The sequence below is a fragment of the Thamnophis elegans genome, chromosome 7 (genome assembly GCF_009769535.1).
Source record: "Thamnophis elegans isolate rThaEle1 chromosome 7, rThaEle1.pri, whole genome shotgun sequence".
In the NCBI taxonomy this organism is placed as follows: domain Eukaryota; kingdom Metazoa; phylum Chordata; class Lepidosauria; order Squamata; family Colubridae; genus Thamnophis; species Thamnophis elegans.
This window is the reverse complement of record NC_045547.1, coordinates 13,496,474-13,513,924: the sequence shown is the minus strand read 5'-3', so window position 1 is coordinate 13,513,924 and position 17,451 is coordinate 13,496,474. Positions and strand designations below refer to the sequence as shown.

Below are 17,451 nucleotides of genomic sequence, written 5' to 3'. Positions count from 1 at the left end.
GTATAATCGTCCTCATTCTTCCCTTTGTAACAGAAAAGGAAAACAGTCTAGTTTACCTTGTTTAAGTTTAAAGCAGTGGTAGTCAACCTGGTCCCTACCGCCCACTAGTGGGCATTCCAGCTTTCATGGTGGGCGGTAGGGGTTTTGTCTGATACTGAAGCACTTTCCTTTTTTTAAATTTAATTGACTTTTTTTAAAAAAAATTCATAGCATTATTTAAAAACATTTTCATTAGGTTTTCATAGAATCACCATTACTGTGCAACCGATGGGCAGTTAGAAAATTTTACTACTAACAGAGATACATAAGTGGGCGGTAGGTATAAAAAGATTGACTACCCCTGGTTTAAAGTGATAGACTTTCTGCCAAGATATGTGATTTTTTTTTTAAAAAAATCCGTCAATAATAACTCTGAATCTTCCAAACTAGGGAGTGTGGAGCAGGAACATTTGTGAATTTTGCATCATTGGAAAGAGATGGGAAACTACCGTACAACTGGTAGGTATATATATAAGAAGATTTGCAATATAGTTTTTTTTCCCCCCTCTTGCAATGTATAATTGTTACCTTGACTCCTTTAAGGTGGATATTAATATTAAAAGTCTAGCCATTAGATCCTGGTGATTTTTCTCTTTTAAAAAATTGCTTTAATATAATAGAGTATGATTTCTTATGACACGAGATAAGAACATTTCAAATTACAGAAATAATCTTTACTTGAGAAGCTTTCTGTGCAACTCTAATTTCCATAACAGTTTTGGCAGTCCAATAGAATGTAGGGACTGGGCTATCTCAAATCTTTATCATCTAATCCAAACTTGCTATTAAAGGAGCAGAAAGCATTGTGGTTTTTTTTCCTAATTAAAATGGCCTCACAATGTTTGTGGCAGTTATAGTTAGGTTTTAAGAACAGCAGCTTCAGAACTCAAAAAAGTAGAAATTTCTTTTGTTTATGGGAGTATATGTAAAATGTATTATTTATGGGTGTTTATTTATGGGTGGTTCTAAAAAAATGGGCACCACGAACTTATTTATGGGTATTTCTAAAAAAATGGGCACCACAAACTTATTTATGGGTGCTCCTAAAAAAATGGGCACTATGAACCTATTTATGGGTGCTTCTAAAAAAATGGATGCTATGAACTTATTTATGGGTGCTTCTTAAAAAATTGGTGCTATGAACTTATTTATGGGTGCTTCTAAAAAAATGGGCACTATGAACTTATTTATGGGTGCTTCTTTAAAAATGGGTGCTATGAACTTATTTATGGGTGCTTCTAAAAAAATGAGCACCACGAGAGCTCCCCAAAGTGTTAGACCCCATCAGTTAACTCATCTAATTAAATTATTTAATATATTTTAGCTTCAGTTAAAAAATAAGAAATCACAAGGCCGATGTGATGATCCACTTTATGATTGCCATAATTTAGGACCTTATTTTGCAGTGGTCATTAAGTGAATGCAGCCTTATTAAGCGAAAACAGCAGTCATTAGGTAAACATTAAGGACTCCATACAATTCCTGGAAATCTTGGCTGCACTCTTTATGGGCCTTCCCATAAAGGTTATCACCCAGTTGCAATGTGTAAGGTGGAAATTACTAAACACCTGAGAAGTTTATCCATTAATAAACTATATTTATTAAGTGAACTTTAAATTAAATCAACTTGGGGTAGGAAGAGATCTTGGAGGTCTTCTAGTCCAACCACCTGACCCGTGACCCGTCAAAAGCGCGTTCCACAAAAGCGCGGTCGACGAAATTGCGTATGTGACGTCATCACAACGCGACGAAAAAGATCGAAAAATTGAAATAAAAATTAAATTACAGCAAGCCGATTCACATAAAGGTAAGGGTTAGGTTAAGGGTTAGGGTTAGGGTTAGGTTAAGGGTTAGGGTTAGGGTTAGAGAGTTAGCGTTACATTTAGCGTTAGGTTAAGGGTTAGCATTAGGTTTTTCGTTACGTTAAGGGTTAGGTTTAGGGTTAGGTTAAGGGTTAGGTTTAGGGTTAGGTTTAGGGTTAGGTTTGGGGGGGTTAGGGGAAGGTTTTAGCTTTATTTTTACATTTTTCGATCTTTTTCTATCTTTTTCGTCGCGCTGTGATGACGTCACATACGCGCTTTCGTCGACCGCGATTTTGTCGTCCGCGGTTTTGTGGTAGAAGCCACCTGACCATTTCTGTGAGATGGGAGAGAATGGGGGACGTGTAGCTCCTAGCATTATATTCAATGATATTTGGGGCTGTCAGAATAACAGAATTGGGAAGGACCTTGGAGGTCTTCTAGTCCAACTCCTTCTCAAGCAGGAAACCCTATACAATTTTCAGACAACTGCAGTGTTCCAGGGTTGGAGCACCCCATAACCTCCGGAGGCAAACCGTTCCACTGATTAATTGTACTCACTGTCAGGAAATTTCTCCTTAATTCCAAATTGCTTCTCTCCTTGATTCACTTCCATCCATTGTCTGCCTTCAGGTGCTTTGGAGAATAGGTTGACCCCAAAACACCTGAGCTCAGGACAAGAAGCAATAGATGGAAACTAATCAAGGAGGGAACCAACCTACAGCTAGGGAGAAATTTCCCTGTTTTGTGTTGCAAGAGCACCAACTAAGAACAGGAAGATTCAGGACTGTCCTCAGCTATGGAAGTTCCGGGTGATTTGGGGCAAATCATGCTTTTTCAACCCAACTGAAACAGAGGTCTGTTGTTTTTGTGAAAAGTTGTAGGAAGCAGTGCTGTATTTTCTAGAGCTCAGATTCTCACAAAGCATAGCAAATACAGAGTTACTTTAACTAAGAAAAAAGAATATCAGTGACAACTTATAGCAGTCTTTATCCATCTTTACAATACAATACTATATAATAGCAGAGTTGGAAGGGACCTTGGAGGTCTTCTAGTCCAACCCCCTGTCTAGGCAGGAAACCCTACATACCGTTTCAGACAAATGGCTATCCAAGATCTTCTTAAAGACTCCCAGTGTTGGGGCATTCACAACTTCTGGAGGCAACTTCTGTTCCACTGATTAATTGTTCTAACTGTCAGGAAATTTCTTTTCAGTTCTAAGTTGCTTCTCTCCTTGATTAGTTTCCACCCATTGCTTCTTGTCCTGCCCTCAGGTGCTTTGGATAATAGTTTGACTCCCTCTTCTTTGTGGCAACCCCTGAGATATTGGAAGACTGTTATCATGCATCCCCTAGTTCTTCTTTTCATTAAACTAGACAGACCCAGTTCCTGCAACCGTTCCTCATATGTTTCAGCCTCCAGTCCCCTAATCGTCTTTGTTGCTCTTCTCTGAACTCTTTCTAGAGTCTCCACATCTTGTCTCCACTCATCCTGGTACTTTTACCTTTTTATCGAGAAGAAAATTTGAGTCCTATTTTTCAGCCTCAAGAGGGCATCGTCGGTCTTTCAAACTTTCATGAATCTCATTTTCCATGATTTTCTGGATAGGATCTTGACAAATACATATAAGTTATTAATTAAATCTGAGGATTTTGTCCTTCACAACCACTACATTTAAGCAATTCTTTTATGCTTTTGGGGACCAAGCTAGAGGAATGTACCTGTAATGGAAGAAGGAATAACCTGGAGAACAGGAAGAAGAGATGCAACCAAGACAGTGATTGGATTTTTAAAAAAATCTTAGCCTGGGGCAGAAATGTAATTTGAGAAAGTATCTCAGGCAGAACCCTCCCTAATTCTCATAAAGAAAAAGTGAGGTGGAGGAAACATATTCAGACATACAATATTCAGTTACTGCTATCATATAATAAAAATAGTGTTATCTTGTGTATGTTTTGTTTACAAGCTTAGTCTGAAATATAGGCAGTCCTGGGTTTATGACCGCAATTGAAACCAGAATTTCTGTTGCTAAACAAGGCACCTGTTAAATGAATTGTGCCTAGTTTTGCAAACTTTGTATTGCCATGGTTATTAAACAAATCACTAGAACAATAAATAAATAAACCCAGTGATTAAAAACGGATGGGGGAGCTTGAAAGAGAAAATTCTGAAAATTGTAACAAAACCAACATGGGAACATCATTTAAAAGAAACAAAAATCGAGTGTAAGAAACAGGAAAATAAATCCTGTCTGTTCACATATCCTCCACTCATTTTGCATCACAATTCAGCCCACTGTGGCCCCTGAAAAGCAAAGCAAAGCCCCCATCCCACCCAAAATTTATCCAGCCTGGGGGTCAACTAGTGATTTGGATATGGACAGCATGGAAAATGAGAAGATGCTCCAAAGAGAAGTATTGAAAGAGGGGAAACCATGCATGCTTTAAATCTCATCCCATGTTTCGTTCTGATTTTGTCTATTACTGGCATTTGCTCCAGAGCCTCTCTGTACAAATACAGCTTCAGCAGAAAAAGTTTTCACATAACGTCTGCGGGCAAATATCTCATTTCTTTAGCCTGTCTCTGCATTACGTCTTATTTAAACGTCAGGATTTCAAAAGAGGCCACACCCATCCCTGTAGGCAGATACATTTGTCGGAGAGAAAGAGAAAAGTTATTCTGATTGGAGGAAAAATTCCACCAGGCATTGTGTGTGTGTATATGTGTGTGTGTGCGTGTGCCTGTGTGTGTCACCATTTAATGGCTAGATTAAAGACCGGATAAATTTGGAAGTCATTCTCCGGGTTTTATGGTGTGCAATCAGCTGGCACAAATGGCTAAATTGATTTGATATGGCGTTGAAGCTGATCCTTCGGTAATGAACTTCCAAACTGAATGTCGGCTACCAGTATTCCCTGTAAATATTGACCTAGCTAATTAACTAATCAACCTTCACTTCCTCCTTGAGCCCCCCCAGAAGCAGAAGCCTGTTCGCAGAAATCATTAACCTCCTTTGGGTGGCTAATCTGCGTCAAAATCAGAAGTTCAAACGAAATCCTAATTAAAGACTCAGACATGAAGAATCTAAAGAAGAACTAAAAACTCAACAGCCCAGTGCTACAATATACAGTATAATTCATATATACAATTCAAATGAGGAGAAATGCAATTAGGGGTGGGAGAAGAGATACAGGTACTCCTTGGCTTACTACTGGTCACTTAACAAACATTTGACGTTGCAATGGATCTCCTAGGGGTACTTATGATCCAGTGTCGAAGTTCTGGTCCCACCCACCCACCAATCTCCATGGTCATGTTCCCGCACGTCAGTTTGTATGTGTGTGTGTGTGGGTGGGTGGGTGTGTATACATACATCCTTAGTAAGACCAAATAAGAGGAACTAAGATGATTAAAGACCTGGAGACAAAAACATATGAAGAACAGTTGCAGGACTTGTGTATGGCTAGTCTAGAGAAAAGAAGAATGAGTGTGGGTGACATGATGGAAGTATTCCAGTACTTGAGGGGCTGCCACGAAGAGGAGGAGGTCAACTTATGTATCAAAGCACCAGAAGGCAAGAAAAGAAACAATGGATGGAAACTAATCAAGGAGAGAAGCAACCTGGAATTAAGGAGAAACTTCCTAACAGTGAGGACAATTAACCAGTGGAACAGCTGGCCTCCAGAAATTGTGGGTGCTTCACCACTGGAGGTTTTAAAGAAAAGACTGGACAGTTACCCATCTGAAATGGCATTGCGTCTCCTGCTTGAGCAGGGAGTTGAAGACCTCCAAGATCCCTTCCAGCTTAGATAGATGATAGATGATTGATAGATAGATAGATAAATAGCTAGATAGCTAGATAGCTAGATAGATGATAGATAGATTGATGATAGATAGATAGATAGATAGATAGATAGATAGATAGATAGATAGATAGATGGATAGATGGATAGATGGATAGATGGATAGATGGATAGATGGATAGATGGATAGATGGATAGATGGATAGATGGATAGATGGATAGATGGATAGATGGATATGGATGGATGGATGGATGGATGGATGGATGGATGGGTAGGTAGGTAGGTAGATAGCTAGATAGATAGATAGATAGATGATAGATAGATAGATAGATAGATAGATAGATAGATAGATAGATATGGATGGATGGATGGATGGATGGATGGATGGATGGATGGATGGATAAGGTAGGTAGGTAGGTAGGTAGATAGGTAGATAGATAGATAGATAGATAGATAGATAGCTAGATAGATGATTGATAGATAGATAGATAGATAGATAGATAGATAGATAGATAGATAAGATATAAGATATAAGATATAAGATATAAGATATAAGAGATAGAGAGATGATAGGGGGAGGGGGAGAGAGACCGAGAGAAATGAGAGATAAATAAAAAAAGAGAGGTGAGGGAGGGAGGGAAAGAGAGAGATGAGAGCTAAATGAAAAAGAGGGGGGAGGGAGAAAGAGGGAGAGGGAGAGAAAGACCCTAATCCTAGGCCAGGAAACAATTCCAAGTCTCCTTAAGACATATACGAATGCCTCCATATCCGAAAGAGTTCAAAGTTTGCTAATATTACATATGTGAGCATAAAAGTAGCTACTGGACTTCAAGTAGTGCCCTTATTCTATCAAATGAAATAAAAAAATTATGGGGGGAATCTATTTCATCTCCCTCAGAGTCATGACGTTTGAGATTTCACATCTCAATGAGATTTCATTGAGATACCCGTCTAATCTCACGAGATGTTTTTCAATGACTACCCCACACGTACCGCTTGAAAGTCTGGGCAATCTGATGTAGGAGCTCATGAAATGTCTTCTCCTCTCCACCCTCCTTCCTTTCCTTCTTTTAGCAAGTCATAATACAGGAGTGTCTGGGACAGTCAAGGATTCTCAGCCTTTCACTTAATTGTTAGCTAAGCTTCTCTTCCCGCAGAAAATAACAGAAATGATTGTTGTGGGTTGCGCAGAGTTGCTTTCGGTGGAATGGTCAGGCATTCAAATTTGTTTAATAAAGAAATGAATTAAATGCAGACATAAGCTGCATCCTAAAAAAAAAATGGATGCACATTTTCTTTCTCTTTTTCATCACAATTGCAGACTTCTTTGCCTGATGAAGAGTTCAGGACCAGCCAAATTTAGGGGGCCTCTAAGCCCCTCTGCCCAAGTCTAACAAATGATAAATTGCTGTATTGATTTCTGTTTGCCATATTAATAATCTTGCCTTTTTTCTGATGAAAAAAATCTGTGTATGTTATCTATTAATACTCACAGGCGTAGGAGTGTCTTTGCTTTCCTAACTCTGTTACCCTCCTGCCTTTGGACTGATTATCTCTTGGCATTTTATATTAACCCTTGGTAAGTCATATTCTTTTCTTCTGCTTAACAGTAATCAAAGCCAGCTTCCCCCCAACCTGTCGTTCTCCAGATGTGCTCAACCATTGCTCCCAATGGAAGCACAGAAACATGTGAATCTGGAGAACACCAGGCTGAACAAACAAGTTTCCTTTCTTGGTGGGTTTGACTAATTAATCTGAATTTTCCAAAGGGTGAATGCATTTTATTCCTTGAAATAAAAAGGAAATAAGTGTTGCAAACCAGATCTAAGTGTCTACGGAGATTCACAGTCATCCAGGTCACGTTTGTTCCAAAGATGCCTTTTCAAGAGGCAACTGGATTTTCTGGTTTTTCTTTGAAGACTTTCTCTTATTATCTGTTGTGGCTCACCAGCAGACCTGGCAGCAGATTCGGACAGTGAGGAGGTTGGGGAGGAACATTGGCCAGTCCTGGAGTCTGGGGAAGGCTGTGATGAGGGCTCTGTATCGGAGGCAGGGAGGGGGCCAGAACCGTATGCCAGTTCTCAGCTGCCTTTGGAGTCAGACATCATTGAGACAGATGAACAGCTGGAGCCTGTTCCCTGTGTGCCCATGCACAGAGTTTCCAGATGAAGGGAACAGCTGAAGAACAGGTGTCAACTTGGGAGTAAGGCCACAAGTGGATGGTGAATGGCCCCTCCCAGAGGAAATAAAAGAGGAGCGAAAGGGGAATGGAGTTTGCAGGAGACAATTAGTTCGCTTAATTGGTTCATGACTCTCCAAGACCTCCAAGGCAGATAAGGTCTGTGACTGTAAATCCTCCCTTGAAAGACTTTGCTGGATGAGCAGAATTCACAGTAAATTAATAAAAGGTTTTTTTTTGTCAGGACAAGGGGTTTGCTTCATGCTCTTGGGAAGCCTAGGTTAGAACATTATCCAAGAAGTTTCTTCAGCAGGATAAGAAGCAAAACGTCCTAAAAGAAAAATCAGAAAGTCCAGTTGCCTCTTGAAAAACCACCTTTGCGACAAACCAGATCTAGATTTTTGCTTTAAGAAAATGTGGATATAGTTACATGGATTATCATTGTCATTACCATCATTACATGGATCCATTATCATTGGATCTTTACGTGCTTCGATTTAGTATGACTGTAATATAGGGCACATAATATTCTTCACCTAAACATCTACCTTGGTTTAAGCAAATGTATTCTTGGCATGCTAGAGACAAGAATCTGCTCTAGAACTGTTGCGGTTTTTTGGGAAAGAGCCAGTTTGCTTTTAAGCCCTTCTACCAGGCAGTTAAATATTGCAATAAATAAAATAAATAAAAATATGACTGTAAAGATGTCGCTCCTTTGGGACTGAAAATCGGGAGTTTCATCCTGCAGAAATGTAGGTCTGGTTCTGAAGCAGACAATGGGAACACGGAGGTAGATAAGCAAGTTTTCATTCCCCAGTTAAATCCATGAGCAATACTTAGATTCCTGTTCACACATGCACATTAAAAGGTTGGCATTGATGCATTTCTGTTATTAGAAAGATTCTGTGATTGGTTGTGTGTTACCCTGACAATGCTGACTGTTAGCAACCGCATAGATAGATTTTCTCCAGGATGCATTAGAAATATATAGCTACAGAACTGGAAATGAGATGTAAGGAAGAGCTGCAGTGGTGCAGTGGTTACAGAGCAGTATTCCAGGCTACTTCTGCTGATCACCGGCTGCCAGCAGTTTGGCAGGTCAAATCTCACCAGGCTCAGGGTTGACTCAGCTTTCCATCCTTCCGAGGTGGGTAAAATGAGGACCCAGATTGTTGGGGGCAATAGGCTGACTCTGTAAACCATTTAGAGAGGGCTGTAGAAGCACTGTGAAGTGGTATATACTGTAAGCCTAAGTGCTATCGCTAAGTGCTATAACTATGGAATGTGTCTGTCTTTTTTTCTTGCAGGAGTAAAAATGGATTGAAGAAGAGAAAGCTGACCAAGTATGCTCATTTTATAAATATCAATTATTTAATTAATGCGTCAGTTCCTCCCGCCCCCCCCATGCATTTAGTTATAGAAATAGTTTGATATTAGTGTGGAGGTGTCCAAGGGAAGGGAAGGAAAAGTTTTCAAATCATAAGCATAAAGCACAAAAACTTGAGGAATAAAAGAATGAAGAGGACAGGTTTTTGTTTTTTTTAAATCCCTAACAAAATCAGAAGATGAGCTGCACCACAGAGGGCACCATATTATGACTTTATAATTTGCCAAAATTTCTATAATCAGCCCTGCAAGAGTCCTTTCAATTTTGGAACCTGCACTGCCTTGTCTTTGCTCAAGGACTGCCCCAAAACTGGAGGCATCGCTGAAAAATGACATCCCATCATGAGGAACTGTAGGTTTCCCTTTACTTTTCACGGCAGATCCTTCATGATAAAAAATGTTCTTGACAAATGGAAAATTAAGCACTGGGGAAAAATCAATTATCTCTTGTTAACAATTCCCCAAGGGTTTTGCCTTTGGTTGACTCTCTTAAAGCGTGAAAGAAATGAAGGGGGGGGGGGGAGAGCCCAGGAACATTCCTGTTATCAAACTGTTCCATCACTCAACACGGTTGCTAATTATTCACTGTATCATTAATGAGAGCAGGTAAACAGCGGTAATTAATTGTTGATAAGAGACAAGTTCCTTGGGATTTGGTTGCTTTAAGGAGAAGAACCTCATACGTGTACTCCAATCTTTACAAATTGGAGCACAGAAATTAAGACAAGAAGAGGGGCTGACTTTTCTTCATTACAGGTGGTCCTTGACATACAATTGTTTGTTTAATTATCATTTGAAGTTATAATGCACACAGACACACCCCAAGACAACCTGATTTCAAAGGTATGATGGCTGTATACACACACAGATACATACACACATCCCACAGACCAGGGGTGGGTTCTGGCTGCTGCTACTGCTGGTTCATACAGGGATGTGCCCCCCTCGTACGCGCATGCGCAGTACTTTAAAAAAAAAACAAGATGGCGGTGCCTACGGTGCCTCAGAGAGAACCAATTCGGGGGCGTGGCAGGCCTAGCTACTACCTACTTGGCCGAACCGGTTTGAACAGTGGGAACCCACCTCTGGTACAGTCACATGATCACAACTTGGGCACTTGGCAATCAGCACAGCTTTATGACCATTTGTAATTTCTGGTGGTCACATGACTGCAGTTTTCAATGTTTTGGCCTGTTTCTGACAGCTACTTTAAAGGTAAAGGTAAAAGTTCCCCTTGAACATATGTGCTAGTCATTCCTGACTCTAGGGGGCGGTGCTCATCTCCATTTCAAAGCCGAAGAGCCAGCGCTGTCCAAAGACGTCTCTGTGGTCATGTGGCCAGCATGACTAAATGCCAAAGGCTCACGGAATGCTGTTACCTTCCCACCAAAGGTGGTTCCTGTTTTTCTACTTGCATTTTTATATGCGTTCGAACTGCTAGGTTGACAGAAGGTGGGACAAGTAACAGGAGCTCACTCCATTACACGGCGCTATGGATTCGAACTGCCGAACTGCCGACATTGCTGATCAACAAGCTCAGTGCCTTAGCCACTGAGGTACCGCATCTCTTCTGGCATCATTTATGGCAAAAAAAAAATCCCGTAAAATGGATTTATTTAATGACCATAGCGATCACCCAACAGCTATGACATTTGCTTAATGGCCACCACAAAAAATAAAAAAATTGATCCCATGATGCCTTCATTTACAATCATAACAATTTACAACCATAATTCCTGCCTCTTATTAAGGTTGTACGTTGAGGACTACCTGTATTCAGGAAATAAGAGGTTAGAACAACAGGATGGAATCCTCACCTGTAAGAAGTTTTTTAGAGGACTGAGTCCTGCTGAAAATAGTCAACAAAACATTAACATTTCCTAATATTGAATGAGGTAATAAACCTGGTCCGGACTGCGGTATTTCAGATAGTAGAATTAACACATGTGAATGTGCCTTTATCTTCTGCCAATTGCTGAGGTATAAAATAAAATATCGGGGACAAGGATTTCAGACTTCCTGTTCTATGATTTCAAGTATATATGAGAAACATACTTTAGATGTCTTTAGGGAAAGTCAAGATTGTGCAATAGACAGGTATATCATTGCATGCAAAGACAAGATTTTCATCAGCTGTCGTGACACAAATTGCATCGTGGAGTGATGGCCCACTTTTGATATCACTATGGCTGGTGACAGATGCCTAGGGGTGAAGAATTCAGTCAGGTGAGGAGGGGCCTTTCCCTTCTTGTGGTATGACATGAGCTAATTCAAATACTATCAGCTCATCTGCTATTTGTGGGAAGGAGTGCTAGCTTTTATTTATGTTATCCTATCTTATTCTAGATAAGACATGACCTGAGAAGAGATGCATGTGAGTGAGGACAGTGTAATTGTGTAGCTATCTCTTGAATATATATATTTTTAAAGACTATTCTGGCCTCACTTCTGTAATACCTATCCGACATATCACATTTTATTGATGTTTCTCTCATCCAGTTCCAAGTTAGTTGGATACAGACATAAATTACTCCTTCAGCTTTCTGGTTCAATGACCAGATGGTGACTTTTGTGAATGACATAACTTTCTTTACTTCTTTCTGTATGCATTTTTTAAAAAGCCCTGTCCAGCTGGATGATTTTGACAGCTACGTCAAGGATATGGCCAAAGACTCTGATTACAAATTCTCTCTGCAATTTGAGGTAATCCCAGTTCAGCTATCGGCTATTTAAATTCTATAGAAGTAAATGAGTAAATGACTAGATAGTATATTTAGACTTTTCCACTTCAAAGTGGGGTGGGAGTGGGGGGATTATTACTTCTTAAATATCATTTTCTTTTCCATTTCTTTTTAAAACTTTCCTTGCATGAAGAAGAGAGGTCTCATACTTTCCTTTAAGAAGGGAGATAATCTAACAGCCATCTCTTCTTTATTATGGGAGAAAAGACTTGATACAGTGGTACCTCGCTACTCATCCTTAATTGGTTCTGGGAGGCGCAATGAGTACTAAAAACAATGAGTATCAAACAGATTTTTCCCTTAAAGAATAATGTAGCAAGTCACAAGATAGCCGAAACCAACAAGGTCTAACTTGTGCATCGAGTACCAAACAAACAATGAGTATTAGGGTGAAAATGCATGTCAAAATGTGTTGAGTACCAAATTCAATGAGTTTCAAAGCAGTTGAGTACCAAGCAGGGGTGGGTTCCTGCCAGTTCTAACCTCTTCTATAGAAGAGGTTCCACAAATCTACAGTGCCGTTTAGAACCGGTTCCAGCTCCCTCCCCCCCGCCCGTCCTCACATCATCAAGATGAAGAGCGAGAGGAGGAATTCTGGGAGTTGAAGTCCACAAGTCTTAAAGCTGTCAAGTTTGAACACCCCTGGAGTTTTTTTTCCTAAAGGGTTAGGGGGTGCAAGGGTCTTCTAACTTGACAGCTTTAAGACTTGCGTGCTTCAAATGCCAGAGTTTCTGAACCAACATTTTGGTTGCTAAACAAGAGCATTGTTAAGTGAGTTTCACCACATTTTACAAGTTGGCCATGCCCATCCAATAACATGACTGCCAAGCCACTCCCACTCAGTCACATGGCCAGCAAGCCATTCCCACAAAGCAATCCACACCCACAGAAGAGGTTCTAAAAAATGTTGAAACCCACCACTGGTACCAAGGCCTAGGAAGAAGACACCAATGGTCAACCACTTACAAACATAATGTAGTGTGCACTTTGCAAATGTAGGTAGGATGAATGAAGAAATTTCTTTCCCACATAATCCCACTAATGTTTGATGTGGATAAAAACATTACTATCTATTTATTCAGATAAGTAAGTATTCATTTGCAAAGATGATTTCTCTTAGTCTCAGAATTCCTCTTTTACTTAATTGTATTATTCCTTTTTTGGCTCCCCCCCCCCCATGTTGTTCATTTTGTCCCATGGAGGAAAGAAAATCAAACAAATACTAAGTCAGCATAAAATAATGGTCCACTCTCGCAATTGCCTCCCTTGTTGGGGTTTAGCCCAGCTGTTCTTTGAAAACAAATGGTTTGCCCTGATTATGATGTTTTTATTGAGTTACCTTGCCTAATGATAAAGATGCTGATACAAAAGATGATTAAGCATAAAGGTGTGTTTGTCTGTCACACTCAGGAACTGAAACTGATTGGGCTGGAAACCCCACATTTTGCAGCGGATCTTCCCATGAATCGCAGCAAAAACCGCTACACAAATATCCTTCCTTGTAAGTTGTTATTTTAGGAGGGAGCTGTTGTATGTAACACCAGACTTTGTACAGATGACATGGAATGCCAGCACCAAAGGGTAGCATTGTTGGGAAAACTACCAACTATATTCTTTTCATGTATTCTGAGCATTTTGTTTTTTTCTGTTATCTTCCTTGCCCGCTTTTTTTTTCCTTCTGAACTACAGAAAGATGTAAATTTACCACATAGTATTATGTTATTAATTCAACTAATACAACTACCTTTTGTTGAACATAAAAGCATAACACTCCTGTGACTTATGTTCCTGCCAGCTTTTTATTTATTTATTTTTTTAATTTTATTTACAAACATGTAAAATACACAGACACAAAACTTATACGTACACCACATTTACACAATACAATATGAACAGGAGCTTCCTGTTCTTTCTAATAGCAATTATCAATCGATACCGCTCACCTTATATTATTTCCCCTTCTATTATATTTCATTTGGATTTCACCATTCTTAACCCTCTTATTTTACTCATAATTATTATTTTTGAGTTTTGTTGTAATCCTTCATTGATTCTTGTTTCTTTCCTCCATCCACCTATACTATTTATCCCATATCTGGTAGAATTCTGATTCTTCTTTTCCCTGGATTTCTTTAGTTAGTTTGTCCATTTTAGCACAGTCTATAACCTTTCTTATTATTTCATGTTCGCTTGGAGTTAATTAGTTTTTCCATTTCTGGGCAAAGGCAATCCTTGCCGCCGTAATTATATCTAGTATTAAATACTGGATTTCTTTTTTGTATTTTGCAGACATTATTCCTAATTAAAAAAAACTTCATGTTTCCATTCTATTTTAACCTCTGTTATTGCCTCCAGCCAATTTTTGATCCTTTTCCAAAAAATTTTAGCCTCCTCACAGAGCCACCATAAATGGTAATATGTTCCGTGTATTGATTCGCATTTCCAACATTTTGGGGAGGTGTTTGTTAAGATTTTAGATAACCTGTTTAGTGCCAGGTGCCATCTGTAAAACATTTTGTACTGGTTTTCCTTGTATGCAACTGATAGTGTCATTTTTAAGTTTGTTCCCCAAAATTTTTCCCATTTGTCTAATTCAATATTATAGCCAAAGTTCTGCGCCCATTTTATCATTTGTTCTTTTACAATTTCCTCTTCCATTTTATACTTCAGGAGAAATTTATATATTCTCCCTATCATCTTTCTATCTGAGCTTTGAATAATTTTATCCAATTTGTGTGGTTCTGTTTCGATGTCATATAATTTAGTATCATTATTGTATTTAGTTTTGATTTGGAGGTAAGTTAGCCAGTCAACTTTCATGTTCTGTTCTGCTAATTCTTCAATTGTTTTTAAATTTCCCTGTCTATCAATTAAGTCTCTGTATCTTAGCATTTTGTTCATATCTATAAAATTTGGATGGATCGTCCTTTCTGTCGGTGATAGCCATTTTGGGATTTTCACATACTGGATTTTTTTTATTTTGAGCCAATTTTGCAATAACGCTCTTCTAATTAAATGATTTTGAAAGTATTTGTGCGTTTTATTTTTATCATCCCATAGGAATGTATGACAGCCTGTTTGCAAATCATGGCCTTCTAAGGTCAAAATTCTTTTATTCTTTTATTCTATCCAATCCTTCACCTATGTTATTGTTACTGCTGATGTGTATAATTCCCAATTTGGTAATGCTAAACCTCCCCTCTCCTTGCTGTCTTGCATTGACTTTAGTTTAATCCTCGCTTTTCGTCCCTGCCAAATGAACCCAGTGGTTATTTTATTTAATTCTTGAAAGAATGTTTTACCGGCATTAATAGTTGCGGCTTGCAACAGGAATAAGATTCTTGGTAAAATATTCATTTTAATTGTTGCTATATATCACATGAGTGATAGCTGAATATTTTTCCAATTTTTCTAAATCTTTCTTTATTTGTGTCACTAATTTATTATAATTATTGTCTTTAATTGTGGAACATTTTGCCGACACCCAGATCCCCAAGTATTTCATTTTCTTAGCTATTTGCATTCTAGTTGCTACTTCCAGTTCCTCTTCTTGCTTTTTTGTCATGTTCTTGGTTATCATTTTTGTTTTGTCTTTATTGATCTTTAGTCCTGCCACTTCGCCATATTCTTCTAATTTTTGAATTAATTTCAGTCTGGATTCTAATGGATCCTCTAGAACAAATACTAAGTCATCGGCATAGGCTTGGGCCTTATATTCTTCATTTTTGAGTCTTAAACCTTTTATTCCCTGGTCCTTCCAAATTTTATTTAATAAAATTTTCAAAGTTAATATAAACAGCAAAGGAGAGAGGGGGCATCTCTGTCTGACTCCTTTTTTTATTTCAATCTTCTCTGTTAGTTCTCCATTCATCAGAACTTTGGCTATCTGACTGTTATAAAGTCCTTCTATCAGCTTTTTCTATATTTAAATCTAACTCATAGAATATTTTCCTTCCTTGCTTGCTTGCTTGTTTCTTTCCTTCCTTCTTCCCTCTCTCTCTCCCTCCCTCCATCCCTCCCTGCAGTAAGGTTAGCTTAAGGTTATCAAATGGACTTTAATGTGTTCCTGGTAATCCAGAAATGAAGGGTTTTTCTGGGTGATAGTCATGAAGTACTTCCTCTCCCCTGTATATAAAAATATGAATGTATTGAAATATCAGCTACTGAAAGTTGATTGACTCTTGATTTTTTCCCCAAATGCATTCATAAATTTTCAGAGACTCAATTCCAAAATTTGTGATATGTATTTATGTTGGATTTGTCATTGGATATGTTGTCTTTTTGCAGATGACTTCAGCCGTGTTCAGTTGGTTTCAATGAATGAAGAAGAAGGCTCCGATTACATTAATGCCAACTACATCCCTGTAAGTAACCTGGATTCAGATAAGTGAAAATACAGCTGTATTTTCATAGCTTGGGAAATACTCTCCAGTCTGTACTAGCAATAGCACCTAGACTTATACACTGACTCATAGTGCTTTCAGCCCTCTCTAAGTGGTTTACAGAGTTAGCATATTGCCTCCAACAATCTGAGTCCTCATTTTACTGACCTTGGAAGGATGGAAGGCTGAGTCAACCTTGATCCAGTCAGGATTGAACTCCTGGCAGTGGGCAGAATCAGCCTGCAGTGCTGCATTCTAACCACTGCACCACCACAACTCTTGTAATGTATGTAAAACAGTTACTTCTGATAGCAATTCTAGTTTACGGCATGCCAATTAGCTCCAAAGTTAACAGGGTCACTTAAACATAAGAATGATGATTCTGCTTATGTCAGGATTCCAAGTAATAGATCCATTGTAAGCAAAAGCTCCAAGGTAGGTTGGTCCCTCAAAGAATAGATTTATTGGAAATATCATATTGGCACATATCTGGTGAAAACTGACTCTGAAGGGTCACTCAGTTTTCACCTAATTAAAAGTGAAAGTTTCCCCCCAATCCCAAACAATCAGTCACATGGCCCAATCAAGGCAGTGTCCTCTGGTCTGGTGACGTCACTCCTCCTTCCTCTGGCCAGGTGTAAGAACATCCTTGGTTCCCAAGAGAAAGTATTTTATTTTTGTCAGAGTTTGTTGCAGAAAAATCAAATCCAAGAAGTACACAGAGATAATTGATTTAGCTGGATTCATTAACTTCTTTATATACATAATAACAGATGAATAAATTTACAATGCCAATAGTAGATTCTTTCAACGTGATAGAAGTTACAAGCAGAATACAAGCAGGAGAGAACAGTTTCATCTCAGAGTTTGGAGCAGACAGAGTAGTTTCAGTTTCAATTCTCAGCACAGGCTCAGATCTGTTTAAGTTCCCATTGGCTGACTTAGTTGCTATGCCTATTCATTGGCTGACCTTGTTACCATGTCTCTCCCAGTCATGAATATTCTAACAATTTTGACCACATAGCCCCAGCTATCTCTAATCCCCCCCCATCCTTTCCCTAAGCTCTAGTGTGGCAGCACTGAAGCTCCAAGATGGCTTCGGCCAGGCCAGCTTCATGGTT

At 39.0% G+C, this 17,451-nt stretch overlaps 1 protein-coding gene across 1 annotated transcript in view; it reads left to right on the top strand.

The window, feature by feature from the left end:
* PTPRO (protein tyrosine phosphatase receptor type O) overlaps positions 1-17,451 on the top strand; it is a 95,211-nt gene that overhangs the window by 57,531 nt on the left and 20,229 nt on the right. The window contains 6 exon segments of the mRNA XM_032221101.1: positions 430-498; positions 7,138-7,221; positions 9,129-9,164; positions 11,829-11,910; positions 13,359-13,449; positions 16,236-16,312. Coding sequence (XP_032076992.1) covers positions 430-498; positions 7,138-7,221; positions 9,129-9,164; positions 11,829-11,910; positions 13,359-13,449; positions 16,236-16,312 — 439 coding nt within the window.